Raw genomic sequence first — 15,200 nt, forward strand, 5'->3', positions numbered from 1 at the left:
ACTGAGCTCCTATTGTGGAAAGTCCTGAGGAATGAAGCTTTGTTACCTTAAAGGTGTGGTTGCATTCAAAGCAGGAACTCTGGTGAATAAACTGAAAAGTACACTGAAACCTACCACAGAATTGTTGGAGTGCTGGTAATCTTGGTTGCACTGAAAGTAATACCTCATACTTATTTCCAAGAGGAGAACTGATACAGAGAGCATAAAAGATGTCCAAGATGAGATCATCCTTGCACCCAGAGATCTTCATTAGCTGGGAAAGCTTCAGCTCTCTAACAAACAGTTTGAAATATCTCAATCTAACATCTCAGTCAGCTGTCTTCAGATGGTCTCTGCAGGCTTTACATAGAAGGCAAAGGACTCCCTTTTCTTAGGATGACATGTGCCAAAAGTATCCTGTTATGTTTGCAGTTTATTTTGTTGATGATCATCTCCAGTTCCTGGAGAGGAGTCTCACCTGTGTTCCTTTGTCTGTAATGGTTTCCTTCTTCCTTCTGCTGGCTTTCCCAAGGATTTCTCTTGGCAGTCAAGGCTGTGCAGCTGTGTTCTCTCAGAGCAGGGTCTCACAACCCTGGTTGGCAGCAAAGCCAAAGGGTGGAAGAATATTACAGGAAGGATGCAGTGTGTGGGTGACATTATAAATGAAGTCCTCCCTCAAGGACAAAATGCTGATGGAGTGAAAAAACAGAACCAGGACCTCTGCTGCTACAAACTGCCATTGTAGCTACTGGTGCTGGTACCTGAGCAACTCAGTTTGAACTAAATAATAATTACAAGTAGGCCTATTTTTGTTCTAGAAAACTTATAAAGAAACCTTGATGAGAAAGCAACTCTAAATTCTGTAGGAACTGGTAACAGCTCCATTTGAAAGGAGGACAATGAACACAATTTCTAGTTTGAGAACAGAGTGTTGAACATCAGCTTACCCTGACAAAACTGTCATCAACATGAGTTAGGATTTATGGATTGTCCATATACTGAGGCAACAAATTTGTTATATACATATACATATACATATATATATATATATATATATATATATATATATATATATATATATATATATATATATATACATACACACTGAGGTACAGAATTTGTCAGCTACTTCTTGCTCTCGTAATTTGTGAATATAAATCAAATCCCCTGTCAGGTCAAAGTCATTTCTATGCAGCTGAAACCTGTAAGTAAATTTTATCATTTTGTGAAAATACAGGATGATTTTCTATGCTTCTGCTTCAGGAAATTGCAGATGTATGTCTGTGGCATACAAGCTGCCACATGTATGTGCTTTTGTATACAAAAGAAACAAAGCTGAAATAACTTTCTGCAGTGTTTTCTTCTGATCTTTTCTTTTGCCTTGTACTGTGGCCATTTCCATGGTTTTGTCAATACCTGTGTGGATTCCTGAGGAAAGAATTCCTGCACAGTGAATGAACAACAACACTGATAAGCAAGCATAGAGCTAACAGCTCAGGAGTAAATTTCCTATAATAGCAAAATGCCCATGTTCACAGGCCAGATCAAAGTCAGCGTTCATCAACAGCCAGAGCTTTTGTCCCAAGTTTTTCTTGACTGCCTGGCTTTCTGACAATAAGAATGCAGAACTGGCTCCTTGATTAAGAGGAGTTTAAAGCATTTGATCTAGAATGTTTAGCGGGAACAGAATCCCCAGTCTAGGAGTTAAAAGTTACCTTGGCAATGGCTCTTGCCACTTTTACCTACTGTTTAAGACGAAAATGTTTGAAAGTGTTTTTTTTTCCCCCCTTGCTGTATGATAAACTACTGTTCCTGCACTGCAAATAAACACATTCTCAAGAAATATTTACCACAATGAAATATACTGGTCTCTTCTACAGCAGCAACTTTATAAGAGAAAGAAGGAAAATAGAACCAATAGAAATTGAGAAAAGTTAGCTGTCTTAAGTAGTTACAGATTGTAACTGATACCTTCAGTTGAAGAAAAGTATAATTCTGCTAAAATAAGAGCAGGAGACTCCACCACCTCCCTGCAGCCTGTTCCAGTGCTCCGTCACCTCACTGTAAAGAAGTTCTTGCGCATGTTTGTGCCAAACTTCCTATGCTGCAGTTTCCAGCCGTTTCCCCTTGTCCTCTCTCCACTCACTACTGAAAAGAGTCCGGCCTCGCCATTCTGCCCCCCACACCTTAGATATTTATAGACCTGGATCAGGTCCCCTCTCAGCCTTCTTTTCTCAAGGCTGAACAGACCCAGTTCACTCAGCCTTTCCTCATAGCAGAGATGCTCCAGGCCCTTCACCATCTTCGTGGCCCTCCGCTGGACTCTTTCCAAGAGATCCCTGTCTGTTTTGTACTGGGCAGCCCAGAACTGGATGCAGTGCTGCAGATGAGGCCTCAGCAGGGCAGAGCAGAGGGGGAGGATCACCTCCCTCGACCTGCTGGCCACGCTCTTTTAATGCACCCCAGGATGCCATTGGCCCTCTTGGCCACAAGGGCACACTGCTGGCTCATGGCCGACCTGTCGTCCACCAGGACACCCAGGTCCCTCTCCGCAGAGCTCCCCTCCAGCAGCTCATCCCCCAACCTGTACTGGTGCATGCAATTATTCCTCCCCAGATGCAAGACTCTACACTTGCTTTTGTTAAACCTCATCCAATTTTTTTCTGCCCAGCTCTCCAGCCTGTCCAGGTCTCACTGAATGGCAACACAGCCTTCAGGCTGTCAGCCAATCCTCCCAACTTCGTATCATCAGCAAACTTGCTGAGGGTGGCCATTATCCCCTCATCAAGGTCACTGATGAAGATGTTGAACAAGACCGGACCCAGCACAGACCCCTGAGGAACACCACTGCTTACAGGCCTTGTGCTTGTAATGAAATTAGTTATGCAAATAATTTACCATGAAATAGAAATCATAAGCCTGTGTATAACAGGAGTGAACTAAAGATTATGCTAGATGTCAAATTTTACTAGTGCTAAAAATTGATGGAGACCACTTGTAACTTTATTCCAGATATTACCACAGGACTAGCTATAGAAGTGGATGGCAGTTGTCTCCCTTCAGCAACAAGCATCTGATGAACCACTAATTTAGAACCTTAGTATCACTGTGAGCAATCTTAGTTTACTTTCACTGGACAATTAAAGAAAAACTTTCTGAAGCCACTTTGAAAGCTTCATAGGGAAAGGAATGTAACAGAGTTTGGAAACTACACTGGGCTGCTTTCCCCATAATAGAAACTGCTGACATCATTAATTCAATCATCATTCAGTTCTGTGCCCACAACTTCCACTCCACAAGAACTACAAAAGGTAAGGGCTGAAATGTGAAATCCACAATTTCAATTACCTTATCACAACCTCCTTCTAAAACACTTGGTTTTACGACAGTACCACAGAAAAACCAGTAAAACACATCATGAAATCATACAAGAACTTCAGCAATTCATTCAGCAGAAAGCGAACAAAGAGAAAATCAAGACGTCTAATGTAAAAGTTCAAAAAGCAGAACTTTATTAACAGGCATTTCAAACAGGAAATGGGCCTCTCCAGCTGCCATACACAGCAGACCCCCGAAACAAGACAACTCTTCTTAAACTTGAAGGCATACTGTTTTTCAAGTCATTGCCATCAAAAACTACAGTAACACAAATTGCTGTCATGTGTCCTAAAATAGTATGCTGCAATTGCTACTTCAGGTGTTACCAGTCAGATAAAAAGTCTAAGGAATACAACATGAGTAAAGGATAACAACAACAAAGAAAATGGCCAAAACCCACACCTGATGGGTTTATTATTTTGTTTCAAGAAAGTAGAAAACATTGCAGCAGTACTTTCTAAACGCAGTATGCCAAAACGTCTTCAAGAAATAGCTTGTTTCAGTGCATATGCAATTACTAGCCTCAAGTCATTTGTCTACTTGTTACCATGGGCAGCTCACTGTTACAAAAACAAAGTTTTATCATCTTTGCTGAAATTCTGATCTTCACCATCACCCAGTGCACAAGTGATAAACATCTCTCAGTGACAAGCATCTGTACCTGTCTTTAGAAAAGACAAGAATTAGTAGGTCAGATCCAAAAAACAAAACAGAAACAATAAAGCAACAACAAAACAACTACTCCTCTGCACAGAAACAGCATGCTTATCACAGAAAAATCAGAAAATGTACTCGCAAGAATGGAGTTCTGCCCTACAAGGAACCAAAAAATATATTGGGAAGTTCTAAGCAAAAGATCACAAACAAGAGCACAAGCACTGAAGTTGTTGGAACAGAACAGGTCAGAAGTGAGAGCCCCAAATGCTGACTTTGTCCAGAAAACAAAGTGCAGCCACTCATCAGGCTAGAAACAGTTGCTTTTTAAAATACGTATATAAATATGTAAATTATATTTTATCATTTCACTTAACAAAAATTAAACAGTAAGTAGATATGGTGACAATAGTTTAAGTCAACCATCCTGTTAAACATGTGCAGAGATACAGCAGTTAGTTACACCTCTCATCACAGCACTTAAATACTGTCCTTCATTCTAGCCAAGAAAATAACATTCTACTGGTGCTAGGCAAAGGAATGAATTCTCACAGAAAGTCTCTACAGAGGGCCATGAAAGCAGGTGCAATTCCTGAAGTCCAACCTTTTTGCATAGAATCAAAGGCTTTCCAAGAGCTAAACAGATTTTCAGGTGAGAGTGCATCTTCACTTAGTGCAAAATTACCATACTTACAATCCTTCAGAAGAGTGATGGCTATTCAGTTATTTTAGATAGGCCTCTCTCTCTAGGGCCGCTTCCATTCGACTTTGTTTTAACCCCTGCAGAACACAATTTAGGTAAAGCTTTTATTGCCCTGTAAAAACAAGATTTTTTCAGTCCTTTACAAACCAAGAATAGTGTTTAACTGCTTGGGGAGATGAGACCTGGAGAATCAAAAGGACTGAAACTAAACTACGTGTCTCCATTTTGTACTATGCCTCTACAGAATAATTACAGACATGTACTTCTTGTATTAAAAGTGTATTAAAAGAAATCTATGGTTATAACCCAAACAAATTCTGAAGTTATTCATTTGAAGATACCCTGAGGAGCCAAATCCCCATTCTTAACTGTCTGAATATCAAGAGTTAAATTCCTCCTATAATTCTCTTCCATCATTAACCACACAAAGAACAGAAATCAACCCCCCACAATGCAAGTTTTCAACAGCTGTGCTGACTGCTTTTGCTAGGCCTCCATAAGCATCTGAAACAATTACTGGTGAACAAAGTCTCTGGAAAATGCCAGATCTGATGCCAAAAGGGATTCTACCGATCAAAAAAGAAAACAAAACAAAAAACACAGAAAACCATATTTTAACAGAGAAGGGTACATTCATATTTGCTTCACCTGCCTACAAACACAGAACCTGTTCTTTCAATACTGATACAAAACACTGGTTAGAAGAGTGCTTAATGGGATTGTAAGTAGGAAAAACAACTTAAAAAAAAAAACCACAAAAAAACCTCAGCTGACCAAACACCTGAGCTCACACAACTCCTACCCCAAGGTAGGAATATGCACACAATGTAAAATAACCTTAAGTCTAACAATACAACAATAGCATACATTTCCAGACAGAAATAGCACGTACCAGGTAATATCCAGTGTGATAACCACTCATATACCAAGCTATCAACATGCTCCCCAACGCTTCATCATCCTCAGGAGAATCTGGCCCCATAGGTGGTGGAGGAGGAATCAACTAAGAAATCACAAAGAAAAATCCAAGTTGTCTTTGTTTCCATGAATTATATCCCAGGTTAGATAACAAATTCTAAATGATCAAAATATACAAGTAAAAGCAAGGAATATATCCTCAGTGCATGCCCCAAAATGGAACCAAGCAAGGCAAACTTTTCAGGAAACATTCAGCTTCCAAAGCCTGGGAGAAACATTGCTCCTGTAGCTTGGCTGTTCAGGAGTTTAATTAGGCAAAATATTTGTCTATATCAATGAAACACTGATACTTAAAAAGAAAGGTGTAGTTTCTTGAAGTACCCTCTCTTTGTATTCCTACAGCTTCCTATACCAACAGCTTCCCTATCACAAAAATAAGTAATGATCAGGCTCCATACCTCAGATCCCTGTGATAGGTGCAATTTAATGCATTACCAAATACCCAGAAAATACAGACTTTAACACAGAAATGAGCTCTAACAGACAGGACACTCAATTGGGAAGTTTGAGATCACAGATATTCATCTCCACTTACCGGTGGTCCTGCTGGAAAGGGTGGGAGCCAGCAAGACAAGAACGGTGGAAGTGTTCTGAATTTTGATTCGTGCTATATTGAAATAATTCAATGGTGTGATTAGAGAGAAATTGAAGGTATGAAGATTTTATTTAACAAAAGCATCTGAAGCAACTCAAAACCATAAACTCAAGGCTACATATCTCAGCAATTTAATGACTGTAACAAGAATACACATTTCTGGGGAGCACTCCATGACTAGAAAAGTAAAACTTACACAGTGCACTGCAACTGACTCCCATCGGTCATAGCACCTTCAAGGAGTGAATTCAGGGAGTGTTTGGACAACACAATCACATATTGGGTCTGATGTTTAAGTGGTCCTGTGTGGAACCCAAATTTAAACACTGATCCTTGTGTGTCCCTCCCCAGCTCAAGATATTCTATGATCCTATGGAAAATATTACCTTACTGTCTCAGAATTTAGACACCAGGTTTAACAGTGCTGTAGGAATTATCTCAGAAGATGCTTGGCTTACCCTTCCCAAGCCTGGAGGTGTTGGTGGTTTGGGAAACCGTAAGTTTTTAGGAGAGAATCTTTCTTTTGTGCAGTTATTTTCATTTTGATGTGACTGGGAAGATTTTTCACTTTCATCTGTTGAATATGGACTCTCGTTTTCATTCTAGAAGACCAAAACATTTTTATGAGAGATACACACAATAGGAAATTGCAGAAAGCAACTCCAGTGTGAAAAAAGTAGGGGAAGTTCTGTCCACATCTTTCCCTCCATCTAGGCCTCCCAGCCCTCCTTAGGGAATATCACAATCTTATCTGTTCATCATTTTCAATGTATTTTGTCTCACCCGTAAATTTCTTATTCCCACTTTCTACCACGCATACTTCAGGAAATAAGGGCAGACTTATCACGCCCTCCATCTGTGCATGTCCCTTCACAATAGAACTGGGTTTCAATTCTCACAAAACCCATCTGGTTACAGCAGAGGTACCAAAATCATTGAAAAAACACCCTTCACCTCCCCAGAATTCCCCATCTATTTACTGTTTCATCGCTAGCTGGAGGAAGTAGATCAGCCAGGTTCTGTTCCTCCTTATTTCCATATCCGGTGTAAGTAACGACACATGTACCCCTCTTCAGATTTATGGAGACAATAGTTGCTGGGTAGACATTACCATCCTCAGACCAGACAGCGTTACAGCAGTCACCAACTTTCCACTGCAATAGAAATGAGAAAGCCAAGTAAAAGCCTACACCAAAAAAAATCACTGAGAACAAAGCCCTTTCCCAAACTACTTTTTTTTCTCTCAACCATGAGAACGATGCGCCTTGCCCAGGAAGTTTTTCCCCGGTGAAAACGTGTGATGTAAGAGCTACCTACAGCCGAGGTCTGTCACACCATTTCCTCCCCCCCCGTTATTTCCAAGGTAATAACAGCAAGCTCGTTTTGACTACGGCTGCGAAGCACAACCTGCAATACAGACATCAACACAATCTACAAAAAGCTGACCTGTTTCAACGGCACGCCGTTGCTCTTGTTTCTGTTCCTGTTCTTCTTGCTGTTTTTCCTTTTCATCCCGGGCCGCTGCTCCTGCTTATCCGAAGGCTCTGCGCAGTCCCCGTTCTTTAAAGCATTCTTCAAGAAAGAAAAGGAAAATAAACCACAAGAAGCACAGCACGGGGGCTGGGCAGCCGAGTGCCGAGCGATGAGGCCCGAAGCCCCGCGTCCCTCCCGGCTTCCAGCGGGGCCGCCCCTCACCTTGAAGGAGGCCACCGCCTTGTCGTACGCCTTGATGAGGGCCGTGTCGTCCCACATATCCGAGTCGTCGCTCTAAAGAAACCACGGAACGCCTTCTAAGAGCCGTCCCGCCTCGCTTCCCGCGCTCACGCCCTCCCCCCGACCTCAGCACCCGCAGCCCACCTGCCCGGCGCCGCGCCGGAACAGCACTCTGCCCGCCATGCCCGCCCCGCCCCGCGCGCTGCCCGTCGCGCATGCGCACCACGAGCTTCCGGCAGGCCGCACCTCGCGCGCGGCAAGCAGCCCCGCCCCGCGCGGCGGCTACAATGGCGCGGTCGTCTGTGGTGATCCGGAGCGGCCATGTTTAGGTTGCACCCAGCGACGCTTTGAGAGCGGGAGCTAAGAGCCAAACTACGGCAGGCGGAGAAGTTCATTTCTCACAAACTAGGGCAGACTTGAAACCCAGCAACGATCACAGCTTCATTCAACACTCCTCCCTCAGAGGTTTAAGGCTCACCCACGCAGCCAACCTATGTGCAAAGCAAGGGCTGCCTGTTTCATGATGTTATTCTTATCGTCAGTTTGAACATAGATTTTTAACCCTTTTAGCGACAGAACAACCTCAAGATCTGCCAACGTTTGCAATTCATTAATTTGAAGTCTGGAGCTTCTCCAGTTATTACGAGCAGTACTCGAAGATTACCTGTGAAACCGACAACTGGATAAGCTGCTCCTGTAGCACAGACTGAACAATGACGTATCGCTTCCTCCACAGTTCCACCTATTTTGTGTTCTTTGCTAGCTTCAAAATCAACTGGTTAACAAGCATAACCACTTCAGATTAGACAGTATTTCATGCAACATTTTATTGTAAAAATATGGTGAGTTCTACAGTTCAGACCTCTGTAAGTCCAAGCACATTTGATTCATGTGTTCCACTGTGGAGGATGCTGTACTTTAAAAGTTAAGACAAGAAAATCAGGTCTCACTGTAGATTTAGAAAACTGATTACTGGAACCATTAGGTAAAATCTACAAATGCAGCAATAGCTGGAGTAAAGCTATTACTACCTATGATCATTTCTATGCATGCAGAAGACTATAGTCAGTTTTGAAACTGCATTCACAGAATCACAGAATGACAGAATTGTAGGGGTTGGAAGGGACCTCCAGAGATCATCGAGTCCAACCCCCTGCCAAAGCAGGTTCCCTACAGCAGGTCGCACAGGTCGGCATCCAGGCAGGTCTTGAACATCTCCAGAGAAGGAGACTCCACCACCTCCCTGGCAGCCTGTTCCAGTGCTCCGTCACCTCACTGTACAGAAGTTCCTTCGCACATTGGTGCAGAACTTCCTATGCTGCAGTTTCCGGCTGTTTCCCCTTGTCCTGTCTCCACTCACCACTGAAAACAGTCCGGCCTCGCCATTCTGCCCCCCACACCTCAGATGTTTATAGATATTATTATATATAGATATTCTAAACAACTAAGCCTATACTAAACAGAAAACAAACTAATGCTAGTTGAACAAGGCTGCAAGATAAACATTTAATCATTTAATGGCAAGTCATTTTATGAATGATCTTCTAGGTCCTTTTCCTTGATTGATGTATTTTTATCTTCTCCACGCAGACAGTTCATTTTGCTCCAGCTTGCAGAGACTTCCTTTCATTTGCTGCCTTCTGTTTCTGCTGCATTATTTCAGAGTCTCTGTGAAGAAAGAAAAAAAAAAAGGATCTCAGATATTGGCTTGCTGTTTTTCTAACCAGATTTTCATACATCTTTTTAGCAGCCCTTTTTCAATTCCATTTCAATGAAGGGCATATATTATAAAATAACTAGTTAACCACTATTGCATCTTTATCCTGGTCATTTCAGCAAGCTACCCCATGATGTAGAAATGCCACTAGACTAAGAGAATTATGTAAAGTATAATGTAATTTTAGAAATAAAGAGCACAATGGATCAAACATCTTCAAGACAGTATTACAAAATATTTCCCTGTTAATACCAGACAAAAAGCTGCTCAAAAGCACTAAGCCTTTCCAGTCTTGCCAAAAATGTATATGCCAACATGTATAACAGCAGATACAGTAAAACCTACTTCCAGGTTTAGTACTCTGATAAATGAGTGGACCATGAACCAAAGAAAAGTACTTAAACCCTGTTTCAGCTAAGACACTGGATGTTGTATGTCTCATTTTTCCAGCTTTTTGCACAATCACTCCAATCAAGGGTGCTGTGTACCTTACCTCTGCTTTCTCTGAGATGCAGACAAGCTATCCTCTTTCCTTTTCCCTTTAAGAGTTTCCTGAGTCTTCTTCAGGTTCTTTTGTCGGGCAAGTTCACGCTGATTTCCACCTACAAGATACCGTACAGTTTATACAGGCAGCACCACTTTCTAAATGCAGTTAGCATGTCTATTACAAAAATATTTATTTGGCTCATTTTGCAATTAGCAATTACATTATCTTTTGTCATGGCCTCTCTTGCACAGTGAAGCAAGAAAGCCTTATTGAGTGCACCCTCAGTAAGTTTGCAGATGACACCAAGCTGAGTGGTGCAGCTGACATGCTGGAGTGCCCTTTGAGATGCTATCCAGAGGGACCTGGACAGGGGCCCATGCCAACCTCACAAAGTTCAACAAGGCCAAGTGCAAGGTCCTGCTCCCTAGTAAGAGCAACCCAAGCACAAATACATGCTGTGTTGAGAATGGCTTTAGAGCAGCTCTGAAGAGAAGGATTTGTTGGTGTCGGTTGATGAAAGACTCAGCACGAGCCAGCAATGTGCACTTGCAGCCCAGAAGGCCAACTGTACCCTAGGCTGCATCAAGAGAAGTGTGACCAGCAGGTCAAGGGAGGTGATTCTGCCCCTCTGCTCTGCTCTCACGAGACCCCACCTGGAGTACTGTATCCAGTTCTGAGGCTTCAACATAAGAAGCACAATAACAAGGTTCAGAGGAGGGCCGCAAAGATGATAAGAGGGCTGGAGTACCCCCCCACAGAGACAGGCTAAGAGAGCTGGGGCTCTTCAGCCTGGAGAAGAGAAGGCGTTGGGTGGACCTTATAGCAACAATCCAGAGGGCCTACAGGAAAGCTGGGGAGAGACTAAGGGCTGGTCATGACAGGGTGAGGGGAAATGATTTTAACTGGAGGAGGGTAGATTTAGACTAGATATTAGGAAGAAATTCTTTACTGTGAGAGTGGTGAGACACTGGAACAGCTTGTCCAGGGAGGCTGTGACTGACCCCTCCCTGGAAGCATTCAAGGCCAGGCACAATGATGACGATTGCTCTTCCAATGACGAGTCTTCCTCAAGAAGTTATAAACATGATGTCACCATCCAATATGGCTTACAAATTAATTTTAGACTGAAAGAACCGCATTAAAATTAAGGCAACTTAAGGGAGCTTTTAAAGCCTCCTCAAACTCTTCCCAAGGCCCTCTTAAGAAATCAAGCAGCCAATGGCCATACTTACTTGGAACTCAGAAAAATCTACCTGTTTTACATCTGTGGTTGCTGTCACACAAAATCACTGCTAGACTCAGCAGTAGTCTTGTGGTCAAGCAGCCTGAACTTTTAAATCTTGCTCATATTTTGCAACAGCAGTACAAATCTCACACAGATTTGTAGAAGAAATACAATTCCAAAGATGCCACTTAGAAAATGACCAGTATTGTTAAGGTGTATATTCAGATCTGAGAACTTTTACTTTACATTTTATTGGATTTGTATTCTATTACCGGTATATGCATATCCCAGAAGTTCAGTTAGGACTAGTATTAAATGTTAGAGTTGCCTTCACCTAGAACTGTGAAAGCAGAGAAGATGATGGAGTATACAAGCAGCTGAAGAGAAGTTTAACTGACTTTTGCTCCAAGACAGCTCCACTGTACTCTGTATGAGGCTAAAGGAGACAGTTTCACCCCAGGATTAATTTTACAAAGCATGTAACACAGAGAACCTTGGAATAGAAGTGGAGTTCACAAAGTTGAAATTAATGCACAATCAGAACCCCACATCCTCATCAAGACACCCTGATAAGTAAAAAAAGAGTTTAGCACACCCCCCAGAATAAGTGTTTACAATGTCCTTGCACAGGGTGGACACCCCGAACACTGTTCACATGAGAAGGCAGTCGTTCTCATGGACAAACACTCAGGCAAGTTCTTGCCATGGGCTTTTGTTCATAGCTTTCCTTCCTCTGCATGCTTCTCTGATTTCATTCTAAGCTAACAGCTTCCTCCTTTTATGAGTTTCCCTATATAGGTGATACCTTGGCAGCAAGGACACAGTCATTGTTGGTCTACCTACTTTGCATGTGAGGCACTGTTAGTCCATTCAACTTACTACAATTGAACAGTAATAAATAAGTGACTGTAAGTCATTTGAGAGTACATTTGTTGAGTGCATTTGTTGTACTCAAGCACAGCCTTACAAAGTGTTTAGCCTCCCTTTCAACAGACAGCAATAAGAGAATATATTTTTATTAAAAATATACATACAACACTGTTGCCAGCACAGAGGATGACTCTCTGGGGACAGAAAGCTTCCTCCACAACTATCAACACCCTGAACTATCTGCTAAGAAGTAAGGCTTGCAATCTTTTTGATCTGAAAGCCCTCCTGAAAGCATGAAGAACTGCACAACACAGCAACTGCTCAGAACAGTCCCATCTCTCCAACCAAACACTCCAGGTCTTCTTTGTAATGGCCACAGCCATCACAGACACTAACACTTTTGTATTAGCTGAAAATCCTTAAGACGACCTATGCCATCTCTCAAACTCCAAGACCAATCTTTCCAATTACATGCCTGTAATGTCAGGTATACAGAGACAGAACAAGGCGAAGAAGAAAACTTAAAGCTTTCCTGTTGATATAATCCACAGCTTTGTACAAACCCACTTCTGAGCTGATAAATGTACTGCCATGCCAACAAGACAGAAGTGTTCCTTCTTCACAGCAGTTTGTATAGCCCCTGGCAAGAGGCACAACATACAGCATATTACCACTGCTACTTCCTGAGGGCTGCTCCTGCTTCTCAAGATGAACTTCACCTGAGACTGACTACATTTTGCAAAAGCTAAAAGAATTTCAGCTCCATCCTTCTCACAAGCACTCAGTGAGATCCTATTCCCAGAGTTCTGCTACGTGAAACAGTCAGTATTTTTTCAGAAACGGAAATGAAATGGCTATCTCTGGCAGTATTGGGAGTTGATTAGAACTTGATGACTCATAAGCAGATGATACATTCCAAGCTATAAATGGTTCTTCAGTTTTGTAGTGCTTAGTGCATGAATGTCACATGAGTATATTAGTAGCAAGGAAAAAGAAGTGGGAAGTCAAAACACACTGTTTTAGACAAAATTCATACAGAAGCTACCCTCCATTCATAATCTTACACACTCCCTTCTTTAATCAAGCAGCATCTGCAGTTATTCCATACCCGTATGTATAATCTCAGCACAAGAACCAAGCTGGATGGTGGAATGAAAAGCTTGATTGCTATTACTGCACAGCAAAGGAGAACAAGTGGAAAAGTACAGCAGCACTGCATATACACTGAGCATGCAGAAAAAAGCTGCTGTTTGAAAATAAACTTACTCGTACCATTTCTGTTCCTGAGAAAACATCATAAGGACTATTTGCCCTTTGCACTTTACCTGAGATGCTGACTGAATATTCCTATCTCTTAAGCGATGACGCTGTTTTATACATTCTATACATCAACCTACATCTTCTAGGAAAGGTGGTTCTGATAGGAAGCAAGGCATATAGCCTTAGTGCTGCCTATCTGTGCTCTTCCATTTCCAAGATCCAGCTGTCTTTTTAGAGAAAAGCAAGCAGAAATTTCTGTACAGCACTGGAACAAGCTGTAATCATTTTTCCTGGACAGAGGCCAAAGAGCACGGCAGTAAAGACTGAGTAGAGATGCCATAGTCCCTGGAGTACTTTCTGAACAGCAAAGGACCTAATCACATGTCAGATCTCCAGCAGAATAGAACTGACCACCACTGTGTTCCGAAAACAGAATGCTGAACAGGGCAGTTTGATACAAACACAAAGGAATAATGGAAGATGAGTACCAAAAAAAAAAAACAACAACCAAAAATAACAACCATTCATCATTTCATCCAGTCACCAGTATCTTCACAGATTTATTGCATTTTCAGGCATCTCAGGTATTTGCACATTTTCATTCTGGCAGTACAAGAACTACCACAAATTTATGAATTCTGAGGCACAGTTTCTAATTAGCAGCCCAGTCTCATTCTATTTTACCAGATGAACATCTGAAATGAGTCTAGTCCAGACGTGACTGGTATTTCTGAACTAAAGCTTAGAGCAAACAGGGAGGCAGCATACCACAGCTGCTACCCCTCTCTAGCATCCTGGCACTGCACTGACCTGAAATGAACTGAACTGAAATACCTTACAATGTAACGCTATAGCTCTGTTATCGTTGGCTGCAGGACACTGTACATCTCTTTATTCCTTAACACACAGCTATGAGAACAGGAAACAAACACCATAAAAAGCCATTAGCCCGCCACTTTCTCAAATTCAAGGTCTGATCTGTGTGCTGTTTGTGATCCAGATCATCATTTGCACTTTGAGCAGTACAGAAGACTCAGAGCTGCATCTGTGCTGTCCCAAAGTGCCTCCTCACCTCACGGCAGGCAGCTCCTGTGCTGTTAAATACAACCTGCAGAAGCCAAAAGAGCAACCCCATCAAGCAGGCAACATTCTAAATTCAGCTCACAGTTCTCCACCGTTTCAGCACAGATATATAGAAAATAGAAGACTACTCATGAATGAATTCACAACGCTTTCAGCCCTAACCACAAACAAAGCCAGGCGCAGTCGCGTACCCGCCATCACACGACAGCCCGCAAGCCGAGCGGTTCCGCCGCTGGCGCGGACCGCCACCTCTGCTCAACCTTCCCTCCCCGCCGCTCCCTGAGGAACGAAACACCCCGACAGCCGCGCTGCTCAGCGCGCGCCGCACATCTCAAGCAGCCCTGCGGGCACTCACGGGTCATCGCGACACGCTGGGGCCGCGCAGCACGCCAAAACCCAACAGCCAGCACCTGCTAGAACCTTCTCCCGCCCCGCCCCCCGCTCCCGCTCCTTATGAAGCGCTACCGACCCACACATCACGTGAATCGGGTACGGCGCTTCACCCAACCAGCGTGCCGCGCGCTGGGGGCGGGCGCACAGCGGTGGAGCGGAGCCTCC

At 42.8% G+C, this 15,200-nt stretch overlaps 2 protein-coding genes across 3 annotated transcripts; both read right to left on the reverse strand.

Annotated features, from left to right (window-relative positions):
- Window positions 1-3,468: 3,468 nt before the first annotated feature.
- On the reverse strand, window positions 3,469-8,209 carry SMN1 (survival of motor neuron 1, telomeric). Of its 2 annotated transcripts, none has more exons than XM_048932097.1 (9): window positions 8,145-8,209; window positions 7,983-8,054; window positions 7,734-7,859; window positions 7,268-7,441; window positions 6,746-6,889; window positions 6,228-6,299; window positions 5,607-5,717; window positions 4,706-4,791; window positions 3,469-4,018 (listed from the first exon to the last, which is right to left on the reverse strand). In XM_048932097.1, exons 1-8 carry the CDS (start codon window positions 8,181-8,183, stop codon window positions 4,735-4,737), a joined length of 795 nt encoding a protein of 264 aa, XP_048788054.1. In that variant the 5' UTR covers window positions 8,184-8,209; the 3' UTR covers window positions 3,469-4,018; window positions 4,706-4,734. The 2 variants fall into 2 exon arrangements, with proteins under 2 accessions (XP_048788054.1, XP_048788053.1); XM_048932096.1 differs by having other exon boundaries at window positions 3,469-4,022.
- A 1,283-nt stretch (window positions 8,210-9,492) lies between these two features.
- On the reverse strand, window positions 9,493-15,125 carry LOC125687213 (small EDRK-rich factor 1-like). The gene is made up of 3 exons (XM_048932110.1): window positions 14,998-15,125; window positions 10,211-10,319; window positions 9,493-9,668 (listed from the first exon to the last, which is right to left on the reverse strand). Exons 1-3 carry the CDS (start codon window positions 15,002-15,004, stop codon window positions 9,596-9,598), a joined length of 189 nt encoding a protein of 62 aa, XP_048788067.1. The 5' UTR covers window positions 15,005-15,125; the 3' UTR covers window positions 9,493-9,595.
- Between the last annotated feature and the right edge of the window lie 75 nt (window positions 15,126-15,200).

This window comes from Lagopus muta, chromosome Z, assembly GCF_023343835.1.
Source record: "Lagopus muta isolate bLagMut1 chromosome Z, bLagMut1 primary, whole genome shotgun sequence".
NCBI classification, from domain to species: domain Eukaryota; kingdom Metazoa; phylum Chordata; class Aves; order Galliformes; family Phasianidae; genus Lagopus; species Lagopus muta.

Bases quoted from the DNA above. Each gene is read 5' to 3' on its own strand.
- LOC125687213 (XM_048932110.1), bottom strand. The intron at 9,669-10,210 runs GTAAGGTACACA...CTTTCTTCACAG, and splicing joins GCATCTCAGAGAAAGCAGAG to AGACTCTGAAATAATGCAGC.
- SMN1 (XM_048932097.1), bottom strand. From the start codon at position 8,183: ATGGCGGGCAGAGTGCTGTTCCGGCGCGGCGCCGGGCAG. The intron at 8,055-8,144 runs GTGGGCTGCGGG...TGGTTTCTTTAG, and splicing joins TCCGGCGCGGCGCCGGGCAG to AGCGACGACTCGGATATGTG. The intron at 4,792-5,606 runs GTACGTGCTATT...TGTGTTCTGCAG, and splicing joins ATCACACTGGATATTACCTG to GGGTTAAAACAAAGTCGAAT.